General features: G+C 40.4%; 1 protein-coding gene across 8 annotated transcripts in view; it reads left to right on the top strand.

The window, feature by feature from the left end:
* The window catches only part of NRXN3 (neurexin 3), a 1,502,570-nt gene that overhangs the window by 1,143,419 nt on the left and 342,104 nt on the right, over positions 1-17,047 (top strand). For all 8 annotated transcript variants that reach the window (XM_047079783.1, XM_047079782.1, XM_047079785.1 and 5 more), the window contains one exon: positions 3,119-3,300. In XM_047079783.1, coding sequence (XP_046935739.1) covers positions 3,119-3,300 — 182 coding nt within the window. The remainder of the gene's footprint in view (positions 1-3,118; positions 3,301-17,047) is intronic.

The following is a 17,047-nucleotide window of genomic DNA, read 5'->3' as shown; positions in this document are numbered from 1 at the left end:
TTGAGAATTACTGAACAGTCAATGGATAAAAAAGTATAAGCAGAAAGTTTGTAAACATATTTATATGGTTAGAAGGCCAACTAACTTCTGAAAATACGCCAGGTTTGGGAGGATATGGCTTTGTTTTCATTCTACTTTAGTCTTATGTGAAAAGGATAAAGAACAGTCAATTTTGCATCACTGATATAATTTATTGGATAGTTTTATTAAGCTAGGATTGGTATTTAGTGAAGACAGGCTTTTGGAGGCAGGAGGGTGAAGCTGGAGACCTAAAGAGGTACCACTTTTTTAAGTCAGATGCTTGGGTCTCTTGTTTCTAAACATTGTTAACAAATGAGATATCCCAGAGAATTATTGCAAAGATTTGGCTAATGAATTTGAAAAGTTTTTCTCAAAGCACCAGGCATATGTGTTGCTATTATCAACTTTGGACTCGTTCTTTTTGTACTGGTAAAATTATTTTCTGATAGAGTATGGGAGTATAGATTTATCTCTGAGGCAGAATCCACTACGTATTTAGGATAGAATAGGGTAAGATTTTATAAGTTGCCACAAAATGTCACAGGCTGATTTGCATTCTTGGTGATTCTATACATTGATCACTGAGTAACCTTCACTTTTCCAAATAAAGAATAGAGAGAGTGGCGATGACATTTGTAAGCATCTACAGAAAAGGGAATTATTTGAATTCTTCACAGATGGATAGATATCAAGGGTAAATTATTATATCCACATTTCTAATTTTAGGAAGCGTTGAGGGTACCTGTGGATAGTGAAGAGCAAACAGTTTTGCATACAGAATTAATTGTAAACTTTACATACCACAATCCCAAATTCTCCAGACTGACTGTGGAGGTCTTTTCAGACACCATCCCCTAAGGATTGGGAAATTCATAAAAGGAAGATAATGTCATGCTACATGTAATACACAAACTGAGCATGCTGGTCACTAGAATAGTGACCTTTCAAAAATGACAAATTACGGGGCGCCTGGGTGGCGCAGTCGGTTAAGCGTCCGACTTCAGCCAGGTCACGATCTCGCGGTCCGTGAGTTCGAGCCCCGCATCGGGCTCTGGGCTGATGGCTCAGAGCCTGGAGCCTGTTTCCGACTCTGTGTCTCCCTCTCTCTCTGCCCCTCCCCCGTTCATGCTCTGTCTCTCTCTGTCGCAAAAATAAATAAACGTTGAAAAAAAAAAATTAAAAAAAAAACAACAAAAAAACAAAAATGACAAATTAGATTCTATATGCCTCAGAATATAATATGGCTTAGTGCTTAAAATAAGCATGAGATGTGACATATACTCTTAATTCTAGCCTCATAGCAGTTGACTTTATTATTTATAAATAAGCTGCATAACTCATTTTTTTTTTCTTCAGAGAACATAATTCAATCCAGTATTCCCTGTAAACTAAATGTGGACCAGTGCTTGAGACTCTTAGTAAAGCTGAAGAAATCTGCGTGCTTTTCTAATGCTGCTTTAAAATAGTTTCAGGGGCACCTGGGTGGCTGAGTCAGTTGAGCGTCCAACTTTGGCTTAGGTCATGATCTCACAGTCCATGAGTTTGAGTCCCATGTCAGGCTCTTTGCTGACAGCTCAGATCCTGGAGCCTGGTTCGGAATCTGTGTCTCCCTTTCTCTACCCCTCCGCCACTCACACTCTGTCTCTCTCTGTCTTTCAAAAATGAATAAACGTTAAAAACATTTTTAAAATAGTTTTGGAGATTGAACCATGTTTAGTGGGAACACACAAGAAAATCTGCTGCCAAATGTTCTTTGAACTTTGAGATGAGTAACATATGGAAGTACTCACTATGGGTAAAGTACATATAGCCATAGAAGCTATAATGATGTAGTCTGTTCTGGCTACCAAATCTACATGCTTTTCCCCAAATTTGTATTTAAAAACTTGTTTTCAGAAATAGACTTTAAAAATTTATAAGATGCAAATATTTTATTTTTCTTCCTGTCTGTTTTCTATGTTGTTTTTTTTTTTTAGTTTTGTATTTTGTTTTCTTTGCGTTTTTTGTTTGTTTGTTTGTTTGTTTTGAGAGAGTGTGCACACAAGTGGGGCAGGGGCAGAGGGAGAGAAACAGAGAATGTTAAGCAGGCACCACGCTCAGCGCAGAGCCTGATGCATGATGTGGGGCCCTGGGATCATGACCTGAGCTGAAATAAAGAGTCAGACACTCAACCAACCGAGCCACCCCAGCACCCCTCTATGTACTTTTAAATTAATATATTCTTTCTAATCCCTGACTTTGTAAATAGTAAGAGTGACAGCACAGTAAGTACTAAGAACACTGATAAAACCACCGTTCGTAAGTGACAATACCACTTATGTTCCAAATTCATCACCCTGAGATTTTTTTTTCCATGTCTTCTATATTTCTTTTTTGAAATTTAGTTTGCAAAAGACACAGAAGCTGTTATATAATACCAGATAAACACCACCACTAGGGGAAAAATTAAGTTAATTTGTAAAACACCTTCTGGAATTAATTTTTATCACGTTTTTTATAACCACATAATAGTGAAATAGGCAAATGCTTTTAGTCACAGAACTTGGTTTCCTCAGACTACAGCTCTTTTCTGTGAGGGTGGTAGACGATCCAGGTGTGAAAGGGATAGCGGCTTTAGGCTTGCACACTCCCTTCAGTCTTGTGAAACATTTCTGGGACCGCCCCTGGCTCCACTGACCAGCATGTTCCAGTAGCTGAAAGAAGGGGAACTAGTTTCCTCTCCCATGCTTGTCCTAGCCGAGATGGAAAATTAATTCTGCTGTTGAGGAGAATGGGAAGGTTGTTCGTCCCAACATACCAAAGCTCTCAGACACAGCGTGTTATTTGCCTTCTGCCGAGATACAGCAGGAACTGAAGATGTTAGGGATGCCTCTCGCTAACATCTGCTTTGTTATTAATTCATTTTGCCTACATCTTTAATTTAGGGTGACAGCCGCCTTCCCAGACTTTGGATTCCATCCCTCTCCGTAACCAAACAGGGACATGCGGGGGCCCATTTCCTCTCCGCAGCTGTCTGTGCAGGGTCTCAACAGTGTGCCTAGAGCTGGCAATGCACAGTACAGTGCACTGATGGCTCCCTCTCTCCTTGCTTTCGCAGCTGGCGCTACGTACATCTTTGGGAAAAGCGGAGGCCTCATCCTCTACACCTGGCCGGCCAATGATAGGCCCAGCACCCGCTCTGACCGCCTTGCCGTGGGCTTCAGCACCACTGTGAAGGATGGCATCTTGGTGCGCATCGACAGCGCTCCGGGTCTTGGTGACTTCCTCCAGCTTCACATAGTGAGTACTGGGCCTGGCCTGGATTTCCTTGTCTTCCTGGTGGTGTGAGTTGGTGCACCAGAATGCAGCAGAACATCCTAGATAGACCTGGAAGAGAGACACATTTATAAAAATTGCCTACATGTGTTGGAGCCATATCCAAGCATTAGTCCACGCGTCAAGCCTCATTCTTCCCTTTAGACGTGAACCTTGATGCTCGTAGGGTACTTCAGGGATAAAAAATGAAAAACTCTTTCAGTCTAGACTCGCTTGCCAGCTGTGTGGTTTGGTCTGTCATGAAACATTTAGCAGACTGCTTCGGAGTACATAAGAGATTTACCTGGTACTTTGCCTTAACCCGGTGCAACTAGCAAAGCCTGCTCCAATGTTTGCTGGGGGGTCAGCAAAATTTTTCTGTAAAAGGCTAGATAGCAAGTATTTTGGGCTTTGCAGGTGATAGGGTCTCTGTCAGAGCTCCTTGGAAGCGCCACAGTAATATGAAAGCAGTCATAAATAACATGCTTTTTTTTTTTAAATGCAGGTGACCACATTCCAATAAAAATTTATTTTGTAATAGCGGGCTACAGGCTATATACTTTGGTGACCGCTGCCCTGGGCTGAAAACTTCCTTGGGGAGATACAAAGAGCAAAGAGTGATAAAACTGAGGGCAGAGTTGAAGGGGCAAAATGAAACAGCGCAATAACCAAGAATTGTTATATTCATGCATACTGTATATCCAACATTTTGCTTGTATATATAGGCCCAATAGGACCGCAGCCTCAGTCACTGCACGTCGTTAAGAACACAGTGCAATACTAAGAAATTAAAATGATTTGGAGGAAAAAATTACTTCGTTATGAGGATAGAAAATATTTTTATAGCAACAATTAACCCATTTTATCACCTGTGCAGTCTGCAGTTAAGAAAGTAGGCTAAAGAAGGATATGATTCTCATCCATAAGTACCCAAAGTGCAGCTACCAGGAGCAAAGAGAGGAATTGTTCTCATTAGTTAGCAATGACAAGGCCAGAAAGAATGGATTTAATTTGGAGCAATAAGAATTCAGTTTAAATAGCAGGGGGGAAAAAGCAGTTAAGAGGAAAGATCAACTGGGGATTACCACCAACCTCCAAAAAGGAGGAAAAGGAATATTTACTGGGAATCTTTGAATCTGCGTTTTGCTAATGTGCCGGTCTACTGAGGAAGGCACAGAGTGGGATTTTATTGCCCGTCTCTGGAGTGGAGGTGGCTGGCTAGAAGCACCAGCAGCCAGTTCAGCCCTGCAAGCACTGCCCATCTCCAACACCTGCCCTTCCAACATGCCTTGGAAACAGGAGCAGCTTGAAGTCTAAGGCTTGAGCTGGAAACTTGTCTGGCCTCAGTGTGAGCTAGAGCCAGACAAGACTCCGCGTAGGAGTACAGGGAAGGACTGGTGAGGAATGATCACCTTCAAAATGTGGAAGAGGGGTCTTAACAGAGTTGTGAACCTTTATGCCTTCTCAGATGCTTTGAGAACCATATGGTACTGTGAGCATAAGCTTAAGCATTTTAAAAAGCCATGCCAAGGAGCACAGAGAAAAGCAGCCATAGTTTGTATGGTTTATCTCTATTTGGCCTCTAAAAACCACCATAATTTACAAAATTCTGTGAGATTTATGCTGCATATAACTTAATGATTATTTCATAGCAGCTATAACTAGGCTATTATTACCAGCTCACTTGCATTTTCATGGTGATTTATCTTCTTTTTTTGTTCAGTGTGACTTACTAAGAAAAATATGATTTGGCACAGCCACGAGCATCTTTTTGAGTCAGATAATGTGCTACCAGTTTATCCATTTCTCCCCATTTGTGTTTTGTAGAGCATCTCTACGTTTAAGAGAAATGTTTGTTACATTCTGAGAGTTTACTTAAAAGTTTTGTTTTTACAAAAAGGTATGAGGATCCTCGGAATTTCTAGGAGGAACCATAGCATTCTGTTTTAACATTTTTAACAGCAAAAATACAAGAAATTTTACTTTAAAATGCATAAGCCCCCTTGGGTACTGTGGACCTTTTCCAATGATGCTATCATTGCTTAAACATTCTGGAAAATCCCAAAAGATTTCCCTTCATCAGATTGACATCATCTGACCTTCTTAGAGAAAAGAAAGACAGACCATACAAAGTAGAAAAACCACATCGTTCTGGAATGGACCTGACATGGTCATAGCCCTCTTGAAAATGACATCACTTAATTGGTCTGATAATTGGAAACTTTTTTTAATTCTCTGGTGTTTACCAGAGATAAAAACTGTGTGTATTCCAATAAAAATTCATTTTAAAGGCAGGCTGCAGGCTGTACTTTGGTGACCCCTGCTCTAGGCTGCAAACTTCTTCATAGAGATGTCCAGAACCTCTTACAAAACCTGAGGTCAGAGTGGGGACAGCAAAGGGACGGTTCCTCACCACACTCAGCAATAAAGGAATACAAATGGAAGAGCAAAAGACTTGATTACAAACCCTGCTTCTTGTTTTGGACATTTACATAGATGCATCAGGAATACAATTCCATAAATACTTACTGAGAAACTTTTATTGGACTTCTACAGTCTGTAAAATGTGGATTTATTTAATGGATATAGGTTGTTTCCTTGTACTAAAGAAAATAATTTAAGGACCATTAAGGAAAGTGGGAAGAGTTGGGGAGGAGGCCAAAGATTCCATTCCCATTTGCAGTTTGCCTGGGAGAAGAGAAACCCACCAGAGGAAAAAAAAAGAAAAAGTGATGGCAGACACAAAGAAGAGAGGGAAGCAGGGCATATCCCAGGGGCAGGGGGAGTAAGGAGGCACTGGGCCTGGAGAAGTGGACCCATCTGCCTAGAGATATGTTCCTAGCAGGGGGTTACGTGTGTGTAAAGCCTCATTCTTCCACTGTGGGCGGTGTGGAGTCCCCAAAGCAGGAATGGGCAAGCAGATTTCATGTTGTCTGCGAGCTCTGAGGGCCTCTCACTTCCTCACTTCAGGCTTTCCAGTGGAAGGATTTGTGAGAGCAGCAGGTAAATCCAGCAAGTAGGAGTTTCAGCTTCCACTAGGCACATCTATCGCCTGCATTGAAATGAGACTTGTGGACAGATGCATGCTGCCTGTATTACATTTGCTCTAGGCTACGTGCTATCCTGTTCCCAAACTTTCCCATTTCTCTTCCTTTGTCGTCCTGAAAGGCTCACACATTAAAAAATCTTTAGGAAAATTGGAATCTTCTTAAACTCCTTTTCCACGGGAGGCTCTTGAATCATTTCCTGATTCGTTTAAGTCATTAGTCTTATTATGATCCTTCTCACACTGGGCCATGGTCAGCCGCTCTAACAGAATTTGAGTTTTTTTCGAGGGCTAGGGAGAAAGGAGGAGAAAGTAACATGACTAATTTGGGGACATACAACATTGGAGCAGATGGTGAGAGAAATCCCGGGCAGAATGAAAGCAGTGGTGCCCTAGGGTAAAGAACTGATGTAAAGAAAGGGACACCAAGACAGAGGTGGGGAGGTGCTATAGGTGCAATTTTTCCTATTTCACAGTTTGCTCAGATTATCTGTTCTTCTGGCCAAAGGAGCAGAGGCTCTTCTTTCTTTTGCTGGTTTCTTTTAAACCTGAAGGCCTCGCACTCACCCCGGGTGCTCATGATGGTTAAATAGGCCTTGATGATAAGTGTTGAATAAGACAAGAATTAGATCATTAAAAAAAAAAAATCAGAGAAGTCCAAGAGATCAGAATAATTGAGAGATGGTTTGCTTCAAACTAGCTTCCATTTCTTCATTTTTGGTTCACACTCCTAGGATGCACTATTTTCTGAATCAATTATTAATCATAATATTAATGAAATCACAGATGAAGTGTGTTTGACAAAGGCAAAAAGATCTTTGCTGAAGTGTGTATGCATGAAATGAAATTTTGTGGAGGGAGGGTGTCTTAGGGCAGAGGGGTTTGTAAAGAAATATTACTTTGGATATGTTTCCTGCATTGAAGTCTATTGTTGAGGAATTAATCCGCTTGATACTTGGAGAGAAGCTGCTGTCACTTGGAGGTGACATCTGCCTATAAAATTGAATAGGACCAGGGAAAGGATTACCATGAAGTGCTTGTTAGTCTCTTATGAAATTCTTGACAAACTCCTTTCACCACCTACAAAACAGAAGGTCGGGCAAAACTGGGCAACAGTTAGCTTCTCTTTATGTAGTTAATACAGGGCGTAAAAAAGATATGCTATTAACTTCTTTCTCCCTGCATGTAATTTACAGTAAATCCTTTGGATTCATTTTTTAATTATGAACCTTTCAGTAAGAGTGAAAATTTATGTGTCAGGACATCTGTTTTGTTTGACAAGAATCTGTAACCTTCTCCAACTGTTTCTCTCCTGACTTATAATGTAGATACCTAGATAAAATGGGGTAGGAAAAGACAAAGGGCTGCTGTCCTAACTTACCCCCTTTGCATGATGGCAAAGTGTTCCCCTTACAAAAACTGCTTTCCTCACTCCACAAATGAAAGGCTCATAGTATTCTCTCAGTGTCATGTTTGGGGAAATAGAATATTAAGTTCGATATGTATAGTATTGTTTTTCTATAATTTATAGCATTTGGAAAGACTCCTGGAGAATAAATGGGAGCCAAGCTGAATTATGATAAACGGCCTGTTCCTCACATCTATTGCATCTATAAATTGCTGGCCTGGATGCTTCATTTGGCTGTCTCTGTGTGAGATATTTACAGTGAACCATCAACATCTGCTGAGTTAGTCTTCAGAGAGGCTAGGTGGCTGTTACCTTAGACTCATGTCTGGATTTGGCTAGTAGCAGAACTGGATTTGACTTAGGAATTGTGTTTGGGGGGATCCGCAGAGGAGCACAGAGGAGCGTTGGCATTTTTGAGACTGGTAAGGCAAGTAGAGAGGGAAAGAACAAGAAAACAACAAAGGTGTCCAACAGATGCAATTTTGTTTCCCACAGAGTGCTATGCACTGCAGGTTGGCTCTGTATTCCCTTTCATTGCTATTTGTTCTTAGTGAAAAAAGCCTCTTTGGGTTTTCCGGGCTTAGGAGCTTTTCCAGATCATTAGCCACTTCTGTGGAGAGGGCCTGCTGGGGATCCTCTCTGCAGCTTCCAGCTTAGCCGTTCCATCCCGGCTGAGTTGGAGAAGAAGGTGGGAGAAGGCAGTGGAAGTAGGGATTTGATGAAGTGAGCACTTACGCAAGCTGGACCAGATGCAGCGCCCTGCATGGGAGCTGGGGTGTGTTTTCTCCAATCTCTCTTATTTCCGAGGTAATTCTATCTAAATCTGTTTACTTTGACTGCACACTTAGTTTTGAAGGGCAGCATGCCATAGTGGAAAAATGTACTTAATCTGAAATCAAAAGACACGGATTTGAGTCTCATTTCTGTCAGCATCCAAGGAGCTCTTTGGCTTTGAACAACTCATCATTGCCCTGGGCTCCACCTTCCTCTTCCTTTAAATGGGCACAAAAACATACCATACTACCGGGTTTTTCCGAGATTCAAGTGGAATCCAGTATTTAGAAGTTGTTTGTTACCGGCCAAAAACTGCACAAATGTAGGATGATGATTTTCTTCATGAAATATCCAGAAGGTAATAACTTCAACAGAGGAAAAAAAAATAGTGAAAGGAAGAATTTTTTTTTAAGTTTATTTATTTATTCTGAGAGAGACAGAGACAGCATCAGTGGGGCAGGGGCAGAGAGAGAGGGAGAAAGAGAATCCCGAGCAGGCTTCATGCTGCCAGCACAGAGCCTGACATGGGGCTCGAACTCACTAATCATGAGATCATGATCTGAGCTGAAACCAAGAGTCAGACACTCAACTGACCGAGTTACCCAGGAGCCCCAAGGAAGAATGTGTTAAAATTAAAAGTAGAGTGTCATTTTAAGTATTTTTAAAAGTCTGCCAAGACTGTTTCTGCAAACAAATTCCTATTTTATCTGATCAAAAGTGATTTTTTTTTTAATTAATCAGATTCCTGATTGAAACTTTTGGAGTGTCCTGTTAAGACAGGGTAAAGAACCCAGTTCCCTCTGAGAGAGACCTGGTTAGATCAATAGGATATGACCTGGGGCTTCTTTGTCATGTCCTTGTAAGCTGTTATGTCTCTATACAGTGACACAAGGTGATGCATTATGCTTCTGCTGCCCTTCAGTATGATGTTCCAAAGGGCTCTCCCCTCACCAGTAAACCTGTAATTCACCTTGCCCTGAAGGTCCTTCTTCAGTTGTATGAGCCAAAGGGAGAAGGAGCATCAGAAGAGCAAAACCTTTCTAGGCAGGGATAGCATGAAAGAGGTTTGAGACCCGCCATGGGCTGCAGATGACCACATAAACAGACAGCCTGGCCTGACAGTTGGGAATTCACAGAGGCCAGAGAGAGTCACTGCTGGAACCAGCGTCCTAATGTGGGTACAGCCAGATTGAGTGGGGATGAGTAGCAGCTGCCGCCAAGTAAAGTAGGAACATAAAAGCAGAGGTACAAGTAAAAGCATTTCATAGACTTTGATTCCTCAAAATAGTGAGAAAAGTGCATGATAAATTTAGTGTACAGATAAGATGTATAATAACGCAGTCATAAAAATCGAGTTGACAAATGTGTAGAAAATATGTTATGACTGGTAAACAATTATGAGTAAGCAGAGACCAAATGGCCCCGTCTTTCCCATTTATCACTTACATCAGTGACTCTTTTGCTAACTGGTAACAGTCGTGTTTCAGAATCTTCAATACTTGTATAATGGAAGTTAGAAAAATTAGGATTCGGAGAGATTGGCTCATAAACTTCAACTAGTATATTTAAATTGTTTTTTTTTTTTTTTTAATGTGCCAGGTATAGTGCTACGTTTTAGGGACACTGTAATCAACATGGGGTCACATAGAACTAATAGACTTGAAACACCCCAGTAATTAAAATATGAGAAATTAGATTTCCTACACCTTATGGGGTGATGTATATAACACTCCTCCAAAGCTCTTGGTATATAGGGAGCTTTCAGTTATGGATAGCCTTTAATATCGTTGGTACTTTTTCAGCAGTTAAGTTTTTCTTAAGTCAGGGAAAACGATATATATATATATATACATATATATATATGTGTGTATATATATATATATGTATATATATATATATATATATATGTATATATGTATATATATATTTCCGTAAATAACAAACAGACTTTAATCAGGTTTCTGAGATTGCAACTTAAATAATATGAAATTCTAAGGAGAAGTCAGGATGCTACTGATTTAAAGCCAGCCCTTGTGGCATATATCCTAGATTACTGCAGGTATCAAATAGCCGAGCAGGTTCTGAATAGCAGAGTCTTTTTATTTTTTTATTTTTATTTTTTTTAATTTTTTTTTTCAACGTTTATTTATTTTTGGGACAGACAGAGACAGAGCATGAACGGGGGAGGGGCAGAGAGAGAGGGAGACACAGAATCGGAAGCAGGCTCCAGGCTCTGAGCCATCAGCCCAGAGCCTGACGCGGGGCTCGAACTCACAGACCGCGAGATCGTGACCTGGCTGAAGTCGGACGCTTAACCGACTGTGCCACCCAGGCGCCCTAGCAGAGTCTTTTTAGACATGTGGATTTGAAATGCAGCAAGCAAGGCAAATGGTGGGTACTGTAAAGTGAGCGCTGGGGCTCATATGACTTAATGGCAGGCCTACCTTAACACTGTGGGCTGGATGAGTTATCTCATTGCCCCACCACTTACACTGTTACTAGTCATTACTCCTGGGGTATTGTTCACTGCAACAGGGCAGGAAATAACTCGTGGACTCCCTGAAGCTATAGATGATATGTTTTAGCTCCCTGGCTGCATTCAGGAGGCATGGAAGCTCAGCGTATTAATGGGGGAATTCATTAGCCACCCACTCCATAGCATCATGTGCTTAGATCCTGACGCTGTCACTGCTACTGTTTCAACTTGTTAGTGTGCCCCTGATAGATGGCAGAGGGAACTGTATAACTGTATTATCCTCAAAGATAGTTCTGACAGCCAGACCTGTCGTTTCCCAGCGTGAGATGACACCTTCGGAGCCTAGAATCACTTAAAGACATTTAGATAAGCCCTGTAGATCGATCAAGCTAACCTTCATCCTGAAGTCATTTCATACTCAGAATGACAGGAGATGATTGGCAATTAAGTCTCTTTTTCTATTCTTGACCCCTTAGTTAACCTCTTTTAATTTGGTTTATTTTTCTACTCCGTTTTCTACAAAATGACAGGTAATTTAATGACATAGATGATTGTTTCTGACACAGACTTAGGACCATCCGTAAATCATCTTATGTTACTACCATTTATTATCACTTACACCACTAATATCGATTGACAAAATACCAGGTACCAGACACTGCGTAAGAATTCTGTTTACATGTTCTTATTATGAACTCACAACAACTCAGTGAGGTAGTCACTATTAATATCTTCACTTTAAGAATGAAGCAACTGATGCTTAATGAAGCTAAAGAAATTTCCCAAGATAGCACTGAGCAGTCATTCAAATCCAGTTCTGATTCTTAATTACTATGCCACTCCTAATGAAAGTTTCAGAGTAGAAAGTATAGTGATGATAATTTTAATTCAACACGTATTTGTGGAACAGCAATTTATGTGGGATTGTTGGAGATGTGAAGAAATTTAATATCAAGGAGGGAAGTAAAAATTATACATGCGATGGTTTTTAGATGGCATCAGGTACATTCCAAGGAAGGCAAGACTCTTACAGTTTGTAGAGATTAAGAAATGAACACAGACAAGGTGGGTCAGATTTTGACTAATGGAATCTAAAAAAGGAACATGCTAGATGAAGATACCAGCATGAGTATTACCTCAAAGGAAGGAAACACAGACTTTGTTCCCAAATTTATGATGTGTTCAGTTTGACCAGAATAAACGTCTTGATGGCAAAGGCAGACGGTATGGGATAGCAGAAAGAGCACACGTCTTAGAGGCCAGTGGTGTGTAATTCAAGATCCGACTCTGCCTCCAGCCAGCTCTGGCTTTGGAGGAATTATTTGTCTGCTCTCTAAAATGGAGTTAACAGTGATGCCATCTTGCAAGTCTGTGTGAAAATTTATAATAACATATATGAAAATGCTTAATGAGTAACTGGTTCACAGTGGATGCCAAATTAATGACAATTATATTTTTAGGGTTTTTTTTTTCTTTCTAGGTACTTTAGGTCCGTAGTGAGGAGGACTTGAATGCCATACTGATAGGTTGCTTCTTAAAGCAATGAGAGCACATTGAAAGTCTTTGAGCAGTAGATGAAATGCCTAAAGCTTAATTTTCAGAAATATTATTTTGGCTTTGTTTAAAGAATGGTTTTCAGTGGGTTCAAGGAAAGTAGGTAGGAGGTTATTGTTAAAGTGGTCAAGGATTTATTCTATGATGTGGTCATAGGAAGGTATGGAGATGAAACGGAAGGACATTCCTTCCAGAGATAGAATCCACAGGTGTTGCCACCTGGTTGGATGGAAAGGGAGAGAGGTAAGGAATGTCTAGAATGGAAAGGTCAAATTTCATTAACAGAAACAGTAAAACAGGGCACATACTTTAGGTTAAGGTGGCCAGAGTTTGACGTTAGTGATGCAACACATAAGGCATCCAAGAGTCACTCTAGAGATTTCCAGTTGGAAATATGTGATGAGTTCTGATAAGAGAATAGGCAGAGGTAGGGACTTGAAAATTTTCAGCCTGAAATGGCAATGGAAACCGAGGATTGCTAAGATCTACAGGGACATAAATGGGTATTAACTTGGGAAATATGTACATAATTTTACAAAATGGAGGAAGAAAAAAAAAAAAGAGGCTAAAAAGAAAAGGCTAGAGGATCACACAAAACCTGAATAGTGAAGTGTTACAGAGGATTAACAGAGGTTTTTCAAACACAAATAGATGTAGAGCTATTTTTTCCATAACTTTTGGTCAAACCTCTTTTGTTTGCAGTCAGTTTATAGGGATGTCTTCCTTGTCTTTATTGGCATTTATTATGACATGTAATTTGTGTCATTCCAGTCTCCTCATTAGTCATTCTGCACTTCTTCTTTTAGTAGTTGTTGTGGGCATGGCTTACACAGAATCAGAAGACTCCGGTCTAAACCTATATCTGCCACCAGCCAGCATTTGTCATATGGAAATGGTGGAGATATAGATACTGTTCTGCCAAATGAGAGAATGCTTGTGAATGTGCCCTGTTACCACTGAAAGGTCTACAAAGGAAATAAGATCGTTTTCATAATAATATGTGTCTGCCTACCATCCTGCAAAGCTGTTGGTGCCTAAGAGACTGTGGTTGGAGACCTGGAAATGAGGACCTAAGAGATATTAAGGTGGTTGTAGTTTTCAACAGTGGAGTTAGCAGTGAAGCAAATAGCAGATCAGAGCCAAAATGTGAATGGCCCAACAGTGGGATCTCATGAACTGCTATGGTCTTCAAATGATGTTTTTATATGGTACACATCTTCGGACCTTGTACTTCACGCCTTGGAGCATTACTTTAGGGGAGGCTGTCTGGATTTAAGGTCATGCTACAGTTCCCCAAAAAGCAAACTTCCTGATCCCATTGATCCCTTGTGCGGTGAGGCAGAGAATCTCAGTTACCCTTATCATTATCTTGGCTTGGATAGCTACAAATGTTACTAATGGTCCTAAAATTATCCAGCCCTTTCTTAAATGCAAACTGCAGTACTCAGGCTCCTAAACCCTTTTGGAAATAAACTCTACCGGTTGACTTCTCATCACTACAAACACACATTCTTGCCTGGGGGCATGCATATTTTTGGAATCACTCCAGTATTTGCCATTTTGCTCATTGTCCAGTCACTGTGCTAGCCACTTTGTATACGTCAGCTCATTCAGTTCTCACACCACTGTCCAACTGGGGAGATAACCTCTATTTTAGAGATTAAGAAGCTAAGGCTCAGAGGATTAAGTAACCATTTGTTCCTCGTGTTAAGGGAAGGAAAAAAATGAAATTAGTGGTATGCTTGATTCTAATGTCATACATACTGCTTTTGATGGATACCTATTCAATATTGAAGTAAGATGTGGCGAATTTAACAGGACCTGTGATTTTTTTTTTTTAATCCATACAGTTAAGAATGGCAAACCAAAATAAAGGGATGGAGCACAGCATTTTGGCTAAAGCCGAATACGTAATTGGAATTAGGTCACTTTCTTTTTGGATTCAAAGAAACTCTCCATTTTACATTACATTTTATTGTTTCTCAGTATTTTGTTTTTTTCTCAACAGCTTTAAGGCACCCAATTACTCCCAAACCACTTTCTGAAACATCTCTGTGCAAAATGGGCTTGGAAATGAATCTAAGGTTTTAAATACAATGTGGTACAAGAAGAGGCTTGCAGTAGCTTTCCCCCCCCAAATTTTAACACAAATCCTTTCAACTGTAGTAGATCTGAGCAGAAATTCCTAGATAAATGCATGCTCGTATTTTAGTGTGATAAATGCCATATCAGAAGTTTTCAAATATCCTTGCTTGAAAACCCTAAATGATCTCAAACTATATGGAAACACTTTTAGTGTCCCTGTAGTCAGTATTTAATTTCTATATTTATAATTTAAAACTAGGTATGAGTATCTTCACAGCAGCACCAGGCTGTCATCCACCGGTCTGTTAGCTTCTAACGTCGAGTGGCAGAATCGAGTAAAAACTTGAAAGGGAGACCTTTACACTGGAAATCACATTTTTTTTTTTTTTTTTGGAGCGGGAGCAGATTCCATTCATCTTGCCCCTGTCGTGATGCCTAATTCCTAAGGTTCAGAGGCTTTCATGTTTGCTACTTAGATCAGCAATGCCGCACCTGGTCTTACTGCATGTCTAAACAGCAAAGCTTAAACACAGTACTAAAGTGTGAAAGAGGAAAATGAGTTTGGTGCGACATGTTGCCCCGAACACTGAATGTGCAACGGTTGAGGGTCTTTGACTACCCACAAGGGACAGCCACCTTTAAGAATAAGGCGAAAGTCTCCCTGAGGTTTAGCTGAGAATAGATACAGGGGTATATAGAAGTACAATATGACAAACCTGGTCTTAGAAAAGAGGCAGGAGGGAGGAATATAATTGCCAAGTTAAAATTAGCCAAGCAGGCAAAGATTAGCAGCCTACTTTAGTGAAAAACAATTCATTCATGTATTTATTCAACCAGCTGCTACTAGATGTCCAGTAAGTTCTAGGATCTGGGGATATGAGAGTAAAGAAGATATAAACTCCTATTTTCATGGAGCTTACATTCTAATGGTATAGGCAGTCAGAACGTGGGTGCTGCAGAATTTTTTGAAAATGCAGTGTCAATATATTTAGTTAATTGACATATGAACAGACTGGTGAATCCCCACCAAACTTTTGTTTACATCTTTGTACTCTTCTCTGTTTCCCAAAGCTGCATATGAACCTCTTTTACTCTTATAATCGAAAAAGAGCAAAGGGCCCTGTCATTAGCCGGTTCTGCTGTGATCCCCATTAGTGACTACTCTAGTCTGTTTTCAGCAGCAAAATGAAACAAAAAGGAACATCTTTACCCTCAATTTCTGTTCCTTTCTCTTTGAAATGACTGTGGCCATCCCTGTTGTTTTGTTTTGTAATTGTACTGGATTCCTTCAGCATATCCATCTCTATTTCACAGGCAGAAAATTGCTAGAGGCATCCAAACAGTACTAACGGGGGGGGGGGGGTGGGAGGGGGGGGGACAAAAGCCAAAATCAAATAAAAACTCACCCTCCCTGGGACTGAGACTACAGTTTCCAGTATACTCTCCAAGCCTGCTTATATTGTCATGTCTGCATATTGACCTAGAGCTTCCAGCCTCCCAAAGCCAGTCAGTTACAAGATCACCCCCCCATGGTGAGAGTATCAGTACAAATTAGGTTTTTCCCTTCACTTAACTGAATGCCACAGGAAACAGAATGGAGCCACATGTTTCCCTTTGATTCACACCCAAACACTGGAAAACACAGAGTGTGCGCTTCCTCCTTCAAGCTGTGTGTGTGCGTTAAACACAGGCAAACATTGGACTGAAATGCAGACACAGTAAGTCAGCTCTAGGGAAAGCCATTCATGTCTTTTTCTTTCCTACATCTTGATCTTTTATTCGAACTAAGTCTCTGCAGAGATGCTAAGAATGATATTTACCAACTATTCTCCAAACAACAGTTAAATGTGTTTTATCCAAAATTGGGTATTCACCAAAATCATAACAGATTGCCTTCTGGAACTGGGAACTTACCATCAGCTCTCTCCTTATAATAGCTCTCAATTTTTAATAAAGAAAACCCAAAACACCAACCTTATACGATGGATGTGAAAGAACATAGAAGGCACTATGGGAAAGTTTTCTGTATATTTCCACAAAGACCTTCTTTGTTAAAACTGAGTATTTGATATAAGAAATATATTAACAAATAAGTACCCTGGGTATGAACCTCAGCCCTGGCAGGAAAACCAGACTTCTCAACGAGGCCTGCAGCTTGAGCTCTCATCTCTCTCTCTCCAAGAAAACAACCAATATTGCAAACTAGTGAGACTTGAGGCCAAATTCTGTGTACATGGTTTTACAGACAGGAGCTGGCCAGATGGCTTTGTGAGCACAGTGACATCTCTATGCTGCACAGACCAAGATCACCGGATTGACAAAAACAGTTCATTTCACACAGTAGTAAAATGTATATGTGTGTGTGTTTAAAAGACTAAATAGGGGGCGC

The sequence above is a fragment of the Lynx rufus genome, unplaced genomic scaffold, assembly GCF_022079265.1.
Source record: "Lynx rufus isolate CCGP_SWC_20201006 ecotype Redwood Valley unplaced genomic scaffold, mLynRuf1.p SCAF_17, whole genome shotgun sequence".
In the NCBI taxonomy this organism is placed as follows: domain Eukaryota; kingdom Metazoa; phylum Chordata; class Mammalia; order Carnivora; family Felidae; genus Lynx; species Lynx rufus.
The sequence above is the reverse complement of the archived record's forward strand: the minus strand, read 5'-3'. Positions and strand labels throughout refer to the sequence as shown.